This window comes from Lissotriton helveticus, chromosome 1_2, assembly GCF_964261635.1.
Source record: "Lissotriton helveticus chromosome 1_2, aLisHel1.1, whole genome shotgun sequence".
Taxonomy (NCBI): domain Eukaryota; kingdom Metazoa; phylum Chordata; class Amphibia; order Caudata; family Salamandridae; genus Lissotriton; species Lissotriton helveticus.
Genome location: NC_136058.1, coordinates 144,164,792 through 144,179,608, shown reverse-complemented (window position 1 = coordinate 144,179,608; position 14,817 = coordinate 144,164,792). Strand labels below are relative to the sequence as shown.

Below are 14,817 nucleotides of genomic sequence, written 5' to 3'. Positions count from 1 at the left end.
AGGAGAGCATGCGGTGCAGCTGACCACAGACAAGCGCCCGACCACATTGAGCTTCAAACAAGGGCAAGACCAGGGAAATCTTGAACGACCCCAAGAAGGGGACAGTTCCAGACAGAAACCTACCCACGAAAAAAGAAGGACCAGCCGGAATATAAGAGGAGGAACAAGTAGGACGGACCCAGCCTTTAAAACAGGAAATCATCCCCCCTAGAACACCAGACAGAGGACCAGGCCAAAACAGCGGACAGGAGGGTGAAACAACGCCGAAGATGGCATACCAAGCCAGTCGCACAAGTTACTTACCTTCGGTAACGATATATCTGTAAGAAATAGTAGTTAGTGTTAGATTCCTTACCTTAGAATATCCCCAGGCGTCAGACTGGATCCGGAAAGTTTTCATCAGCAGTACCCTTGCGCATTGGCAGGCGGCGTCCGTCGTGTTCGCCGGGATGACGTTGGAGTACTTAGACGCCGCCCTCGCGCACTGACGTCAGTTCTGTACATAGCTTTCCGCGCCAGGAACGCAGAGCCATGATAGAAACTGACACTAGTGCCATAAAACTAGGGCCCTGAAAGGGATGACCTTAACCCTAGATATCAGTTCTCAGAATGGGGAGGATGGGTGGGGCGGTAAGGAATCTATCAGTAACTACTGTTTCTTACAGATATATCGTTACCGAAGTTAAGTAACTTGTGCATCTGAAAGAAACAGGTTAATGTTAGATTCCTTACCTTAGAATAGATACCCCAGCAATACCAACCCCGGTGGTGGGTCTGCGAACCAAGATCACACCAGGAAGTCCTGGAGAACGGAACGGCCGAAAAAGCCATCTCTCCGGACTTGGCTGTCCAGGCAGTAGTGCTTAGCAAACGTGTGCAGCGAGACCCACGTTACTGTCTGACAGATGTTCTGCAAGCGGACTACCCGACACAGGGTAGTAGTAGCTGCCGTGGCCCAAGTGGAATAGGCGCGAAGCCCCACAGGAGGCTCCTTTTACGCCAAGGAATAACAGACCTTGAGGCACAAAACGACCCACCGAGAGATGGTCCGCTTATGCAACGCCCGTCCCTTCTTAGCGCCCACATAACCAACAAAGAGCTGGTCGTCCACCCGGAACTGATGTGTGCAGTCCAGATAAAAGGAGAGTGCACGTTTTGGGTCCAGACGGTGGATCCTCTCTTTCGAGGGATGCGGAGGCGGAAAGAAGGTGGGCAAGGTGATGGACTGCCTGATGTGAAAGGCTGTAACCACCTTGGGCAGGAAAGAAGGACGAGTCCTCCGAACAAATTTGTCTGGATAGACAGAGAGGAAAGGAGGCTTAGAAGAGAGAGCCTGGAGCTCACTCACTCTCTTGGCAGAGGTGATGGCAACCAGGAATGCAGTTTTAAAAGTCAGAAGACGAAGAGGACAGTTATGAAGTGGCTCAAAGGGAGCGCACATCAGATAAGTCAGTACAATGTTCAAGTCCCACTGAGGCATCACGAAGGGAACAGGAGGAAATATGTGTGTGATGCCCTTCAAGAATCTATTTACAACCGGGGACTTGAAAAGAGAAGGCTGATCAGGAAGCCTTAAGAAGGCTGAAATGGCAGTGAGATAGCCTTTGATAGTGTCCAGAGCAGAACCCTGCTGAGCAAGATAAAGATGGAAGAGGAGAACATCTGAAAGGGGGGCAGAAAGTGGATCCACAGCCTTTGCTGTGCACCATGCCACTCATTTGTTCCACCTGCAGGCGTATATCAATTTTGTGGAGGGATGCCTGGCTGACAGAATCACACCACAGACTGCAGGAGACAAGTCAAATGGCCTCAACTGTCGCCGCTCAATCTTCACGCATGTAGGTGGAGACTGGACAGGTTCGGGTGGAGGACCGTCCCCTGTTGCTGCAACAGAAGGTCCTCCTGAAGAGACAGTCGAATCGGAGGATCGACTGACAAGCGGAGTAGCTCGGGATACCAGTATCTTCGTGCCCAGTCCAGAGCCACTAGGATGACTAGGGCCTTGTCGCGCCTGATCTTCAGCACTCTGGGCAGAAGTGGTATAGGCAGAAAGGCGTATAACAGACCGCAGCTCCACTTGTGACGAAAAGAGTGGCCGAGCAAGTGCCGCATTGGAAATTCCAACGTGCAGAACCGATGACATTGCGCATTCTCTTTGGTGGCGAATAGATCTCCCCACTGCTGAAAGAGACCTTGCGCCACGTCCGAGTTCAGATGAAAATTCGTGATCCATCATGATCCGGCGGCTGAGTTCGTCCGCCCGGTGTTCAGGAACATGCCAGGTGTTGAACCACCAGGGAGATGCCCTGGTGTTCCAGCCATGTCCAGAGGCGCAGAGCCTCCCGACAAAGGGCCCACGACCCCACCCCGTTTGTTGCAGTACCATTTGTCAATGGTGTTGTCCGTGAACACCCGAACTACACTTCCCCAGACAGAGGGAAGGGATGTCTTCAGTGCAAGCCTGATCGCCCACAGCTCCCAAAGGTTGATATGGAGCCGGGACTCCGCCAGAGACCAGAGGCCTTTGATCTCCTCCTCTCCTATGTGGCCCCCCCCATCCCAGGAGGGACGCATCCATCACCACTGTGTGCTTTGGTTGGGGAAGGGAGAGTGATCTGCCGCTGACCCAATCGCGGTCCGTGAGCCACCACTGCAACTGTCTCGCAGTGCCCTTCGAGATCAGGACGTGGTCGGACAGATTGTCCTGATGCTGTGACCACTGAAACTTCAGGTCCCACTGTAGAGCCCGCATCCACCACCTGCCGTGATGCACCAGTAGGATGCAGGAGGTCATCAGTCCCAGGAGTCGCAGCGTCAACCTGCCCGAAACTCGGGACAAAGGATGAAAGATCGGAATCAGAGCCTGAATATCCCGAACCCGCTGCTCGGGAGGATATACCTGAAACTGCGCCGAGTCCAGAACTGCTCCGAGGAAAAGGAGCTTCTGAGGGGCACAGGTGTGACTTCGGCACGTTGATGGAGAACCCCAGCGAGTGCAGGAAATCGGCCGCAGTCTAGAGGTGGGAGACGACTGTCTGGGGCGAGTCCGCCTTCAACAACCAGTCGTCGAGATAGGGGAAGACTGGAACCCCTGATCTGCGAAGATGAGCTGCGACCACCGCCATCACTTTCGTGAACACCCGAGGGGTCCTAGTGAGGCTGAAGGGGAGCACGGTAAACTGAAAGTGCTCGTGGCCTACCGTGAACCGCAGGTAACGCCGGTGGACCGGCAGGACATAATGTGCGGCGTGCAAGTCCAACGCTACCATCCAGTCTCCAGGGTCTAGGGCAGCCTGGACCGGAGCCAAAGTCAGCATCTTGAACTTCTCCTTCCGGAGGAAGCAGTTGACGCTACGGAGGTCCAAGATGGGGCGCAGGCCCCCTTTGTCCTTCTTGGGTACCAGAAAGTAGTGGGAGTAGCAACCATGTCCTACTTCTGGCCCAGGAACGTGCTTGATGGCCCCCTTGGCCAACAGGGCCGTAACTTCCTCCTGCAGAAGTTGCAAGTGACCCCGACATGCAGTGGTACTGCGGTGGCATGTTTGATGGGGTCGCCGCAAAGGGAAGGGAGTAGCCCTTTCGGACGATTTGCAGCACCCACCTGTCCGAAGTGATGGTACGCCAGTGGAGAAGGTGATGGCGGACCCTGCCCGCCACTGGCGTCGAATAGGCCTGAAAGCTCTGACTAGGAAGGCTTTGAGGCAGCTGCTGCGGGAGCGGATGTGGACTGACCCGGCCTTTGTCCCCCTGCGCTGCCACGGCGGTTCCCACGTCCGTGTTGAGGTTGGTTCTGTGGATGAACGAACGTGTGGGGGCACCTCTTCCTTGGCCACGAAAATGGAGAAAAGCAGAAGTTTGCTGGCACTGGCCCGACAGGCCCAAGGACTTGGCCATAGCCCTGGAGTCGTTAAAACGCTCAAGCGCCCTGTCTGCTTTGTCGCTAAAAAGGCAACGCCCATTGAAGGGCATGTCCACGAGCGTGAACAGGACATCCCCGAAAAATTGGCGGACCTCAGCCAGGCGTGGGGACGGAAAGCGACCGTTGTGGAAATAGCTCTGCCCAGCGAGTCCGTGGTATTAAGTCCACATCAGATGGAATAACGTGCTACATCCTACCCTTCAGCAAGAGCTGGGGCAAGCCGTGCCTGGGCCTCCTCCGGACACCTGTGCAGCACATCCGCAACCGTATCCCACAAGCAGTGGGTGTTAAGGCCCAAAAGGCAAGAGGTGTTGATAGACCGCAACCCCAGACTAAGTGAGGAGATCAGTTTCTTCCCAAACTGGTAAAACCTTTTGGATTCCCGATCTGGAGGAGCAGTCGGAAATGTGGTCTGGGGCGTAGAGGCCTAGATGACCAGACTCTCGGCGGTGGGGTGTATGGACAGAAAACAGGGGTCGCCCGGAGCCGGGCGGTGGCGTCGGGCCACGTTCCGATCCACAGGGAGCACTGTGGAGGGCTTGGACCAAGTACCCATCAGAACGTCCTTGAGTGCCTCATTAAACGGCAGCAGAGGCTCCGATGCCGGAACCGGACCGGGGCTGAAACCGGGGACGGCGTTGTCCCAAGATGGCGCCGGGAGCGACACCGGAGAGGTCGGAGCCAGCGGAAGAGTTGTGAGGTCAACTGGCGTCGACCGGGATCCAGGCCGGGATCCCATGGGGCCCTGCGGCATCGGGACCAAAGCAGACGACGGCACGGGAGCCTAAGCCACCGGCTCACTAGGACCCCCAGTCGGGGCTGCAGGGCCCAAAGGCGCGCTGGCAGGCCTCAACAGAGGGAAGTGAGCCCTCATGGTAATGAGGAAATAACAAATCTCCTCTGGCGTCGCACGCAGTCCATGGACCGGAGGGTTTGGGACCGGATGCGATGCTTGCGGCTCCGACTGTGTCAAAAGAGTGATGTCGCCTCTTCGACTTCTTTATAGAGTGCCTCGACTTACTTAAATGCAAGGACTTGGAGCCGACTGCCAGATCTCGAGGAGCTTGCTGGACCGCTCCCGCCTAGCCTTCAACGCAAGGCCCGACAGTCGGGGCACGACTTGTTGTCGTGGTCGGCCCGAGGCAGTAGAGACACTGCCAGTGGGGGTCGGTCACCAACATCAGGCGGTGACAGGCGTCGCACGGCTTGAATTCAGGCATCCCTACCGGCACCATGAGTCGTTGTAGTAAAAAATTGACTAGGGTAGGCTCTTCCTGGATCTGCGCTTACTGGCGCGGAAGAAAGAAGAACTGAACTCAGCGCGCGAGGGCGGCGTCTAAGTATTCTGACGACGTCATCCCGGCGAACATAGACACGGAGCCGCAGATGACGCCTGCCGACGCGCAAGAGTACTGCTGACGAAAACTTTCCGGATCCAGTCTGACACCTGGGGATATTCCAAGGTAAGGAATCTAACACTAACCTGTTTCTTTCAGATAATCTATACATAAGATACCTAGAAGGACAGAAATGAAGCAGCGCCAGCTACGTCCAGGTAATGATCAAGAAACCGCACCAGTGGAATACAACGACACCAGGAAAGGCAAAAAGCGGCAAACGAGAGTCCACACCCTCCCAGCAAAAGACAGAGCTATGCAATAGCTACAAGTACCCCACATGCGGTATGACACGTCCCAAGAAAATTATGGGTACCACTCTTAGGGAAGAAATCCTGCATCAGATAACAAAACTATAAACCTGTGGGAGAAACCACAGAAGGCTTAGTAAGCAGCCAAAAAGTATACGCTTGCCAAAAAAGGAGGGCTGAACCAGCAGCCAACTTAAGAAGCGGGCCAACCAAGGGACCCTAAGGGCACAGCAAACCACACAAAGTATAACAGTCACTCCAACCCCAGATTCCAGGAGCAACTGGGATACAACTCCACCAAGACCCAGAGAATCAACAAACCAACCTACTGAGGAGGAGGAGGACGGAGGCTTGCAAGAAGACAATGAATGGCGGAGTCTGCATGAGTATTAAACAGAAGGACCCCATCAGAGGGCAGATCAACCAGACGCTCTAATATTTTTGGGAAAAACTGCATCACTTAGCAAGCATGGCGAAGGAGAGCACAGAGGTGGCCATAGCACATCTGAGAGCATCGGCAACATCCAAGGCCGCATGAAGAATAAACACGCCCAACTCCCTCCCATCCAACACATGGCCCCACAGATCAGCACGGGCACCCTCATGGGAGACATGAGAAAAAAGTGACTCAGAGTCCCACAGGCTGAAAGTAGCCCTGGTCAACACACACAATGTGTTAAGCGCCCACAAGGCAGCGCTGGAAGAAGCCAAGACATAACGCCCCCATGAATCCAAATACCAGGCCTCTCCAGACGGAGGAAACACCACCACAGGCAAACACGGAAAGGCATTCCGCAGAAGAGAGCCTTGAGTAGAAGGGTGGAAGGAATGACAGACAGGTTCGTACGGGGCGGTGGCGATGCAGGAGCGCCTGAGGCACCGGATCGCCTGTGGCAGGACGCCGCCAAGCCCCAATAGGAGAATTGTGACTTACGGACATGGGGATGCTAATGGCTAGGAGAGTAGTGGCACACTGTTGGATGAGAGGACCGCTGCCAACCAGAACACGGTGGGCGCGAGACATGTTGTACTGTAGCACGCAAGCGGAAAATTATAGTAAACTGCTGCCCCCCAAAAGCCGCCCAAAACATTTCTGGGCTCTGTACCAAACGTATCTCAATGGGAAGGAGCGAGAGGAAACCAACAGCCCGTAGAGGGAGACCCTCAGGCATCAAGCAAACAATAGCTTGGTACCTGAGCCTAGGCTGGCGTGAGTGGAGTGCTGTGCGCATGTTCAGAGGGTGCTGCATGGGGCGTGAGGTAGGTGTGGAGCGCTGTGGGCACCGATTAGTAGAGCGGGGTGGCAACGCAAACATACAGGTAACACCCAGTCCAGCTGAGACACTACACTTGGGACAGACATTCAGAAGGGCCTGACGCAAGTGGGGCGCAGCCATCGCATAGGGGCACACTGAGGGTGGGTATAGCTGCAAAGCGGAACTGAACATCTCAAGGACGTGCGCAACTTTGTTGCATATAGGGATTGAAGTGAGGGAGGGGTGGGGGGGGGGGGGGGACTGGACAGTTGACCGGGTTAGGATTTGTGTTAGTTTAGTTAGGTCACAAACGCACCTGTCTGTTTACGGATTGCGGAGTAATACGAGGGGAGGGCGGGGTCAGCTGGTGGGCAAAATGAGGAAAATGCGCTTGACAATCGAACTCTGCTAGGTTAGCGGCGATAATTACGAATTTGACAGTTACTCCGAAGAACGCGCCGCCGGACCCCTGGGTTGTCGGCTGATGGCAGTTGGTGATTCAGGCTACGGTTATCTCTCGCCTCGATTATGCCAGTTCTCTCCTGGTGGGAGCTAATCTGGCAGAGATCTCTCGCCTGCAGCGGGTACAAAACGCCGCGGCAAGAGCGATAGTCGGTCTGCCCAGATTTTGCCCTGTCTCCAACGTTCTTCGTTCTCTCCACTGGCTACCAGTCAGGAAGAGAATTGATTTTAAGGTTCTTTGTTTGGCTTTTAATATCTTGAAGGGCATGGGGCCCCAGATCTTGTCTAATCTTCTGTCCCTTTATGCTCCAACTCGTGCTCTGCTGGCCAGGCCCTTGCAGTGGTCCCACGTTTCAGGCGCTGTCGTGCTGGTGGCCGCTCTTTTTGTGTCAAGGCAGCAACTCTCTGGAACTCCCTCCCGGTGGAAATCCGGTTGTTGGAGGACCTAATGCCCTTTCGGAAAGCTATCAAAACATTTCTTTTTTAGTTCCTCTGTTTAGCTTTCTTCTGTTTCTAGCTGCTGTTGTGTTGTGCTTTATCTTGTTGGTGGCGCCAGGACGCTCCTTAGCAGGAGCAGCTGTGCGCAAAACAAATACATATAACATAACATAACATAACATGGGCTGTGTATATATACCCTTATTGTTTACTTGACAGTTATATGCTGCGGCCGGCCAAGGAGGTTGTAGGCCAGAAGCTGTCTATTTGGAGTTCGTGGCAATAAAATTTATAAATAAATAAGAGAATTGTGGAGTGACGCTTCAAAAGGAAGGAACAACTCCCATCCACCAGAGCCCTCGTGGAGAACTTCCAAAAGGTTGTCCGTAGGAAACGGAGTGAAAGGTTCACCCATCCGCAGAATACCAGCGGCTGTGGAAATAGCCCGTACAAAGGCAACACTGGCCTCAGTAGGGCGCAGCGGAGGGGAAAGTAATTCCTTCGTGGGCGACAGCTGCAGACTGAGCCGTCCATCCCCAAGTCCAGGGGGGAGCGGCCAGCCCCGGAATAGTGGAGAATCCACATGAATGGGGTACCTGTGGGGCCTCAGGGTAAGGTGGATAGGCCGGTGGAAAAGCCAGCCACGAGCCATGGAAAGAAGGGTTCAAGGATTTAGGCCGTGGGGACGGCAAGGAGCCTTCCCTGGAAGATGCCGGTGAAAAGGAAACAATAGGACGCCCTGGGAGGAACACACCAACTGTTGACAGACCTCTGGAGACGAGGGAACCTCAGGAGATGAATGCAGAATCCGACACCGGGGCGGCTCCGTGGAGTCCGCCACAGCGCCAGATCGATGTTGATCAGCACCGGAGTGGGCACTCGTGGCGCCCGCTCGACTTCTGCCATCACATACTCTCCAGGAGAATAGGGCGGGGTCGACGCCAGAATGGCAAAGGAGCGGCGCTGAAAAGGCGCTGGCTCAGCCTCAGATGGGGCAGCCACCCGCGCCGAGGACCAAGAGGGATTGGGGAAAGCTCCCCAGGTCCTGGCCTCCACCGGAGCAGGGGAGGAAGGCTCTCGGCGCTGGCTCGACCTCTGGTGCGTCAGCCGCCTGCTCAGAGGACCGATCGGGACTCAGGGGCAAGCCCAGAGTCCCGGCGATCTCCTGCGACGCCACATGGAGCCCCGTAGGGATCTGCGGTGAGGCAGGGATGCCAGGCGCTGAAGAAGGGAGCCCCGAAGGACAGCACCTCGACGACACCCCCCTCCTACGACGACCTGAAGCTGAAACCTTCGGTGCCAGAGCCACCAGCGACTCCGCGGAAGTCCCTGCGCGAATCAAGGGACCCGCGGACGTTTCAGGAGGTGGAGGAAGGGCCAAAGAAGCCTGCAGAGCCGCAGCATAGGCGGTCATTTGGGCCCTAGTCGCCCCTGCGCCGGGAACCAGCGGGTAGGAACATGACAAGCGGGGGTGCATGTCCTGAGGGGAGTTGGCGCCCACCACAGAAGGAGGACAGGGCCTCGGAGACAAACTGAAGGACCTACCAGCCGGTGAGCCACACCCCTGGGGTCGTGGCAAGAGACTATGTCACAGACAAAACCGGCGGCTCCTTGCTTCAGAGGTAGGGGACGGACGCTGGGATGACACTGACCTGGACAAGCGCGCCGACAGCAACTTCATCCGGCGCTCCCGACGTGATTTAGGCTTAAGGTGCTGGCAGGCGTCGCACTCCTCCGAGTAGTGGTGCTCACCCAGGCACCGCATGCAAATCGGGTGAGGGTCCGTCGCCGACATGGGACGCGCACAGAAGGTACACGTCTTGAAGCCCAAAGGCATTAGCACACTGTTCCACTAACGCCAAAGCGTGAAAAAGAAGAGAAGGCCTGAAAACATGCCAGGACACAATCCGGGTCCGCGTTGCACGTAGAAAAGAGAAAAACCTGACTTAGGCGCACCGGGGTGGGCCTTATGTATCCTCGCTGACGTCACGGATGCGAACGACGTCAGGGCGGACTCACGTGGTGCCGTTCCCCCGGGGCGCAGGGATGCTGTGGCAGAAAAGTTTTCCAGATCCAGTCTCACGGCTGGGGATAATTCTACGTTAAGGAATCTGCGGCTAGTAGTCTCTGTCAGATATATAATTTACTTGTCAAACAGAGCCAAAAAAAGAGGCCGGAGGAGGACTCAGTTAATGGTAAACAATTCACAAATGGTGGAAAGGAGTGGAAGTAAAGTGCCTCCAAATAAAAATATGATCTACTGCAAGGCAGTAGACTTTCGTGAAGGGCGTACACACAATTATCATTAATACTGTCAATTAAATTAATTTGCTTAAGGATTCCTATCCTAATATCTGGAAATATTACAAACAAGCACATACATGTATTAAACAACAGCAACCGCGTCAACGCATCTTTTTTATTCCACTTTTTTTTTTTTTTTTTTAAAGGCTACACAGCATAAGAGAAAAACATTTAGATTTTTACCGGCAAGAAGCATTGGTAAAGCTGATAGGTAAAAAAAATTGATAGACCAATTGGATTTGCCAATGCTTTTTCGCTGCTTGCTGTAAGGTAATTGCAGATTACAAGTAATACTTTGCTTACTCTATTGAAGTATTTTTTACATCCAAATATTACAGCAAATTTTGTATCACATGTGTAGCTAAATATTCTAAAGCTTCACTTGATTTGCCAATAATGACCTTCCCTAACTGTCCTGTTTGACTCTGATGCCAATCTTATCTAGAGTCCATCTATGTTGTACCTCAGCCTCTTTTTCAATGTGAACATGATTAAGGGCATGTGCAAATGAGCATATTGGAAACCAAAACAAATTTCATTTATCTTGTTACTTCAATGATCAAGATGTAATTTCATTACCCTTATTTGCTCATCATACTTAATCGATCGGCCACTCTCCCAATCAAACCCAAACCTCATTAAATGGATCACTAGAACACTGGGTAAAGACTTAATACAGGTCCGCTTGATTGTCGTTCTCTTGAGGAAAAAAGAAAAAAAAATTACAAAATAGGAAGAAGACAATAGAACAGTGATAGGGCAGCAAAAATATAATACAAACTAGACTTGTAATTTCTCTAGCCACAAAACCTACCGGTTGATTGTTCAAAATGCAGTAAGGAGAAACGGTTTGGTGTGGGGATGGTATACTTTATTAAGGAGCTAAGCAATGTAATCCCAGGATGAGAATTAGTACTTATTTATTTGCAGAGTTTTATGTAGTGTAAACATGACCCTTCAGGGTTTTAGAGCACTCTACATATAGCAGTCAGGTCAAACATAAAAGAGAAAGTTCAAGAGGGACAAAACAGGGAACACAACCACAAATACATACAGATGCAATATATCAAAAACATTTAGAGATGGGGGCGTGGCCGAGGGAGCCATCATGGCGGACGCAGCTTAACGGAGCTCCATCCCGCCTGTTACATATCCTGTTGATTATCCTGCCTCCCCCTACTCCCGTGTGAATCGGAGGGGTGGATCCAGTGTCGGAGCCTGGCGGCGAGCACCCCGTCGATTTTTCGGGATTTTTGGTGCGCCAGGGATCGGAGATCGTGGCCGTGCTGAGTGCGGCCTGGGCGGCAGAGAGGAGACGGGGACCTTGATTTTCGCGGGTCCCGGCTGACGCAGCGGTAGTGGCGCCGCGACATATGGTGGGCAGAGAGGATTTCTGACTCGACGAAGCCAGCGACAGTGCCCAGAGGTGCCGACTGCCGCCCCCCCCCCCCCGGAGCTTACATTGACGGTGGGCTCCGAGGGAGGGGGGCCCTTCCTTGGCGCATATATGACTAGCCCTGGGCCCAAGTGACGGAGCCAGGGGCTCTGGTTTTGCGCACCCCCAGCGGCGACATCCAGCAGCCGGACCGGGAGTGGGCACGTCGGCCCCCAGGCAGGAGAGAGGAGAGCGACACCCATAGAGGGGAGCGACACTGGGGCATAGCCGGTCCCCGAGGCTGGAGAGAGCCTGGGGCCCACGCTGCGGCGGTCGGACCGTGCCGCGGCGGCGGTGAGAGCGGTGCAGGGGCTGGACTGGTTCATGCTTCAGCCCTGGACAGTGGGCCCAGGCTCGAGGGTACCCGGTATCCTGTTGTTGAGGGGGAGCTGGATTGGAGTGGGGCTTCCCGACGCTGGGCCTGCCCTCGCTGTGGGCCGTGGACCTGGGGGTGCGGCCCGACTGGTCAAGGCCATTGTGCTGTGCTGAACCCCGGAGATCTTGGGGGGGGGGGGGTCTGGCTGGCGGACTTTCGGAACTGGTAGCCATGACGCGAGGCGGAAGCAGTGGAGGGACCACAAAACAGGGGCCCATTGATAAATTCACGGGTCCCAGTGGAGGTGCAGGGGCGGCCAGCAAACTTCTGGACCAGACAACGCGGCGCTGATGGCAGCCATAACCCAGTCCCGGGATATGTTGGAAGCGAAGATAGGCGCAGTGGGGGCACATGTCATGCTGTTGCGCCAGGACTTGCGAAATGCCGTGTCACGCATCACGGGGGCAGAAACACGCATCTCGGGGGTGGAAGATGACGTCGCGGCCTTGAAGCGTAAGGTGGCCAGCGTGGAGAGCATACAGAAAGATCTGGCACTCCGTGCAGAGGATGCCGAAGGACGGGCCCGGCGGAACAACCTGCGATTTGTTGGACTCCCGGAAGAATGTGAGAAAGGCAATATGGAGGGCTTCTTGACACAGTGGCAGGAGAGCTGGCTCCCCCCGACTCCCTGTCCAGTTGTTTTGTGATCGCGCGGGCACACACGGCCCTCTTCCAGAAGCAGCGGGTGGGGGCTCGTCCACGGCTGGTGATAGCCAAACTGCTGAACTATCACGATCGTGATACTATCCTGCGACAGGCCAGGGCAAAGGAACCCCTACTTTATGAAAACCATCGTGTCCTGATATTTCCTGACTATACGCGTTTGCTGCAACAGCAGAGGCAATCCTTTATGGCGGCCAAGGCTCGTCTTAGAGACCTTAAGCTCCCCTATGCCTTGCTCTACCCGTCCCGGCTGCGGGTTGTGTTCCAGTCCCGCACCCACTTCTTTGATACCCCTGAGGAGGTGTTCAAATGGACGGATGAGACGGTGCCGGTGAGGGTGCATACACCGCCGGATTTGGAGTCAGACTTATAGTGGAGCGACACACAGTCGCGGGCCTCTCGAGGGGCACGGCTGAAGGGTAACTGGAGATCCAGGTCCAGGCAACGCTCTGAGTCCGGCAGTGCATCGAAGAAGGGGACTCCTGGACATCAAACAGAGGATCCTTGAAGTTACCGATGGGCTGCCGGAAGGGTCTAGGCTTACATTCTAATTTGGCATAGTATTGTACAATGCTATGGTCTCCACTGATATGCGGGCTAGTAGACATTGATGTGTGGATCCATATATGATTCTAAGGAATGATGGGTGACAGTGGGGTAGAAGGAGGGGTGCTATGGGCGGACTTGTTCCCCTAGTTAAGGGTTGGTTGAGGGTGGTTAGGGGTTGGGGGTTGTTAGATGGGGATCCATTGGTGTGGACAGCCTCAGGCCCCAGGTTGGGGGCCGAGAGCTAGCTATGCCGCGACAGGTACTCCAACGTTCTTGGGGTGGGGGGCGGGGGAAGAGGGGGATGTTTGTTTTAGGGGGGGTTCAGTTTGGGTGGGGTGTGTGTCGTGCGGTCCTAGAAGTGTCTCTATGAGTGTTGTGTGTGCACCTGCATGGCCCAGTATCTGGGCGTTTGTTCTGGACATTCCATGATGGCGAATCTTGAGGATGGGGCGCGTGGGCCCAGAGGCTCTCTCCGGATCCTCAGTTGGAATGTGCGGGGTGTTTTAGACAACGTTAAGAGGGGAGCGGTTTTGCGGCAGGCGAAAAGGGTAGGAGCGGATGTATTGATGCTACAAGAAACCCACCTACTAGGTACTAAAACACTATGCCTACAGCGCTATGGGTACCAACAAGTCTTTCATGCAGGCTTTACTAGGGGGTCCAGGGGGGTGGCCATTTTAGTGCACAGCAGACTTTCCTATGTTCACTCAGCTCATTGGATCGATACACAGGGTCGCTATATCTTTATTAAGGATATGGTGGGGGAGGAGCCTCTGGTGCTGGTGAGTGTCTATGCCCCGCCTCCTTTACAGTGGTCATTGGTCGAGAAGATATTTGCGGTATGGGTGGACATCCCCGAGGCGCTGGCGGTTGTGGGGGGGATTGGAATGATATCATGGACGGCCTCAGGGATAGGCATCGACCTGGGGGTGGACAGGCGGCCGGTCATTCCACCAAATTGAGCAACATGGTTAGGGGGCTAGATTGGGTGGACACATGGCGGCACTTACATGGCCACAGACGAGAATACACATTCCTCTCAGCTGTCCACAAATCCTTCTCTAGGCTGGTTTATATCTTTGTCCCCAGGGCAGTAATTAGTAGGGTTGGGTCTGTGGACATACTACCGCGCGGGCTTTCAGACCACTCCTCGTCACCATTGATGTTTGTTTAGACAGGGGGTGACAACCGTTTCGATGGCGCCTTTCTGTTTGGCACCTGCAGCTAGCTGACTACCAGCAACATAAGGGCGAGGCCATAGCACACAACTTGGTTGAGAATGTGGGGTCGGTGGCGGATGCCGGGACGCTTTGGGAGGCCATGAAACCCACACTGCGGGGCATGGACATAGCTTGGTGTGCAGCCGCTCGGAGGAGGCGTAGGGCAGAATTAATACAGGCCGAGGCTGAGAATGAGGCGTTGGAGCTTCGGGGAAGTACAGAGGGTGGGGATCAAGTGGTGGGGCAGCTACTCCTGGCACAGCAGTCCTATGCCTCTCTGATGATAGATGAGGCGAGGCAGATATGGCTTGCGACGCGCAGTAGGATATACCAGTGGGGTGATAAATCGGGAACGATGTTACATCGGCTATGTCAGGGCACGTTCCAGGCTCAGACCCTACTGGGGATTCTGGACGGTGCGGGTTCCCCGGTCACGGACACTAGAGAGCTGGCGGAAAGCTTTGCGGCGTATTACGCAGATCTGTATGCTCCGAATGAATGTATTCCTGCGGATATGGTGGACAAATTCCTCGCTGATCTACCACCA

General features: G+C 54.5%; 1 protein-coding gene across 4 annotated transcripts in view; it reads right to left on the bottom strand.

The window, feature by feature from the left end:
• USP24 (ubiquitin specific peptidase 24) overlaps positions 1–14,817 on the bottom strand; it is a 2,099,319-nt gene that overhangs the window by 873,989 nt on the left and 1,210,513 nt on the right. For all 4 annotated transcript variants that reach the window (XM_078670143.1, XM_078670156.1, XM_078670149.1 and 1 more), the window contains exon 47: positions 10,607–10,726. In XM_078670143.1, the coding sequence (XP_078526269.1) occupies positions 10,607–10,726 (120 nt within the window). The remainder of the gene's footprint in view (positions 1–10,606; positions 10,727–14,817) is intronic.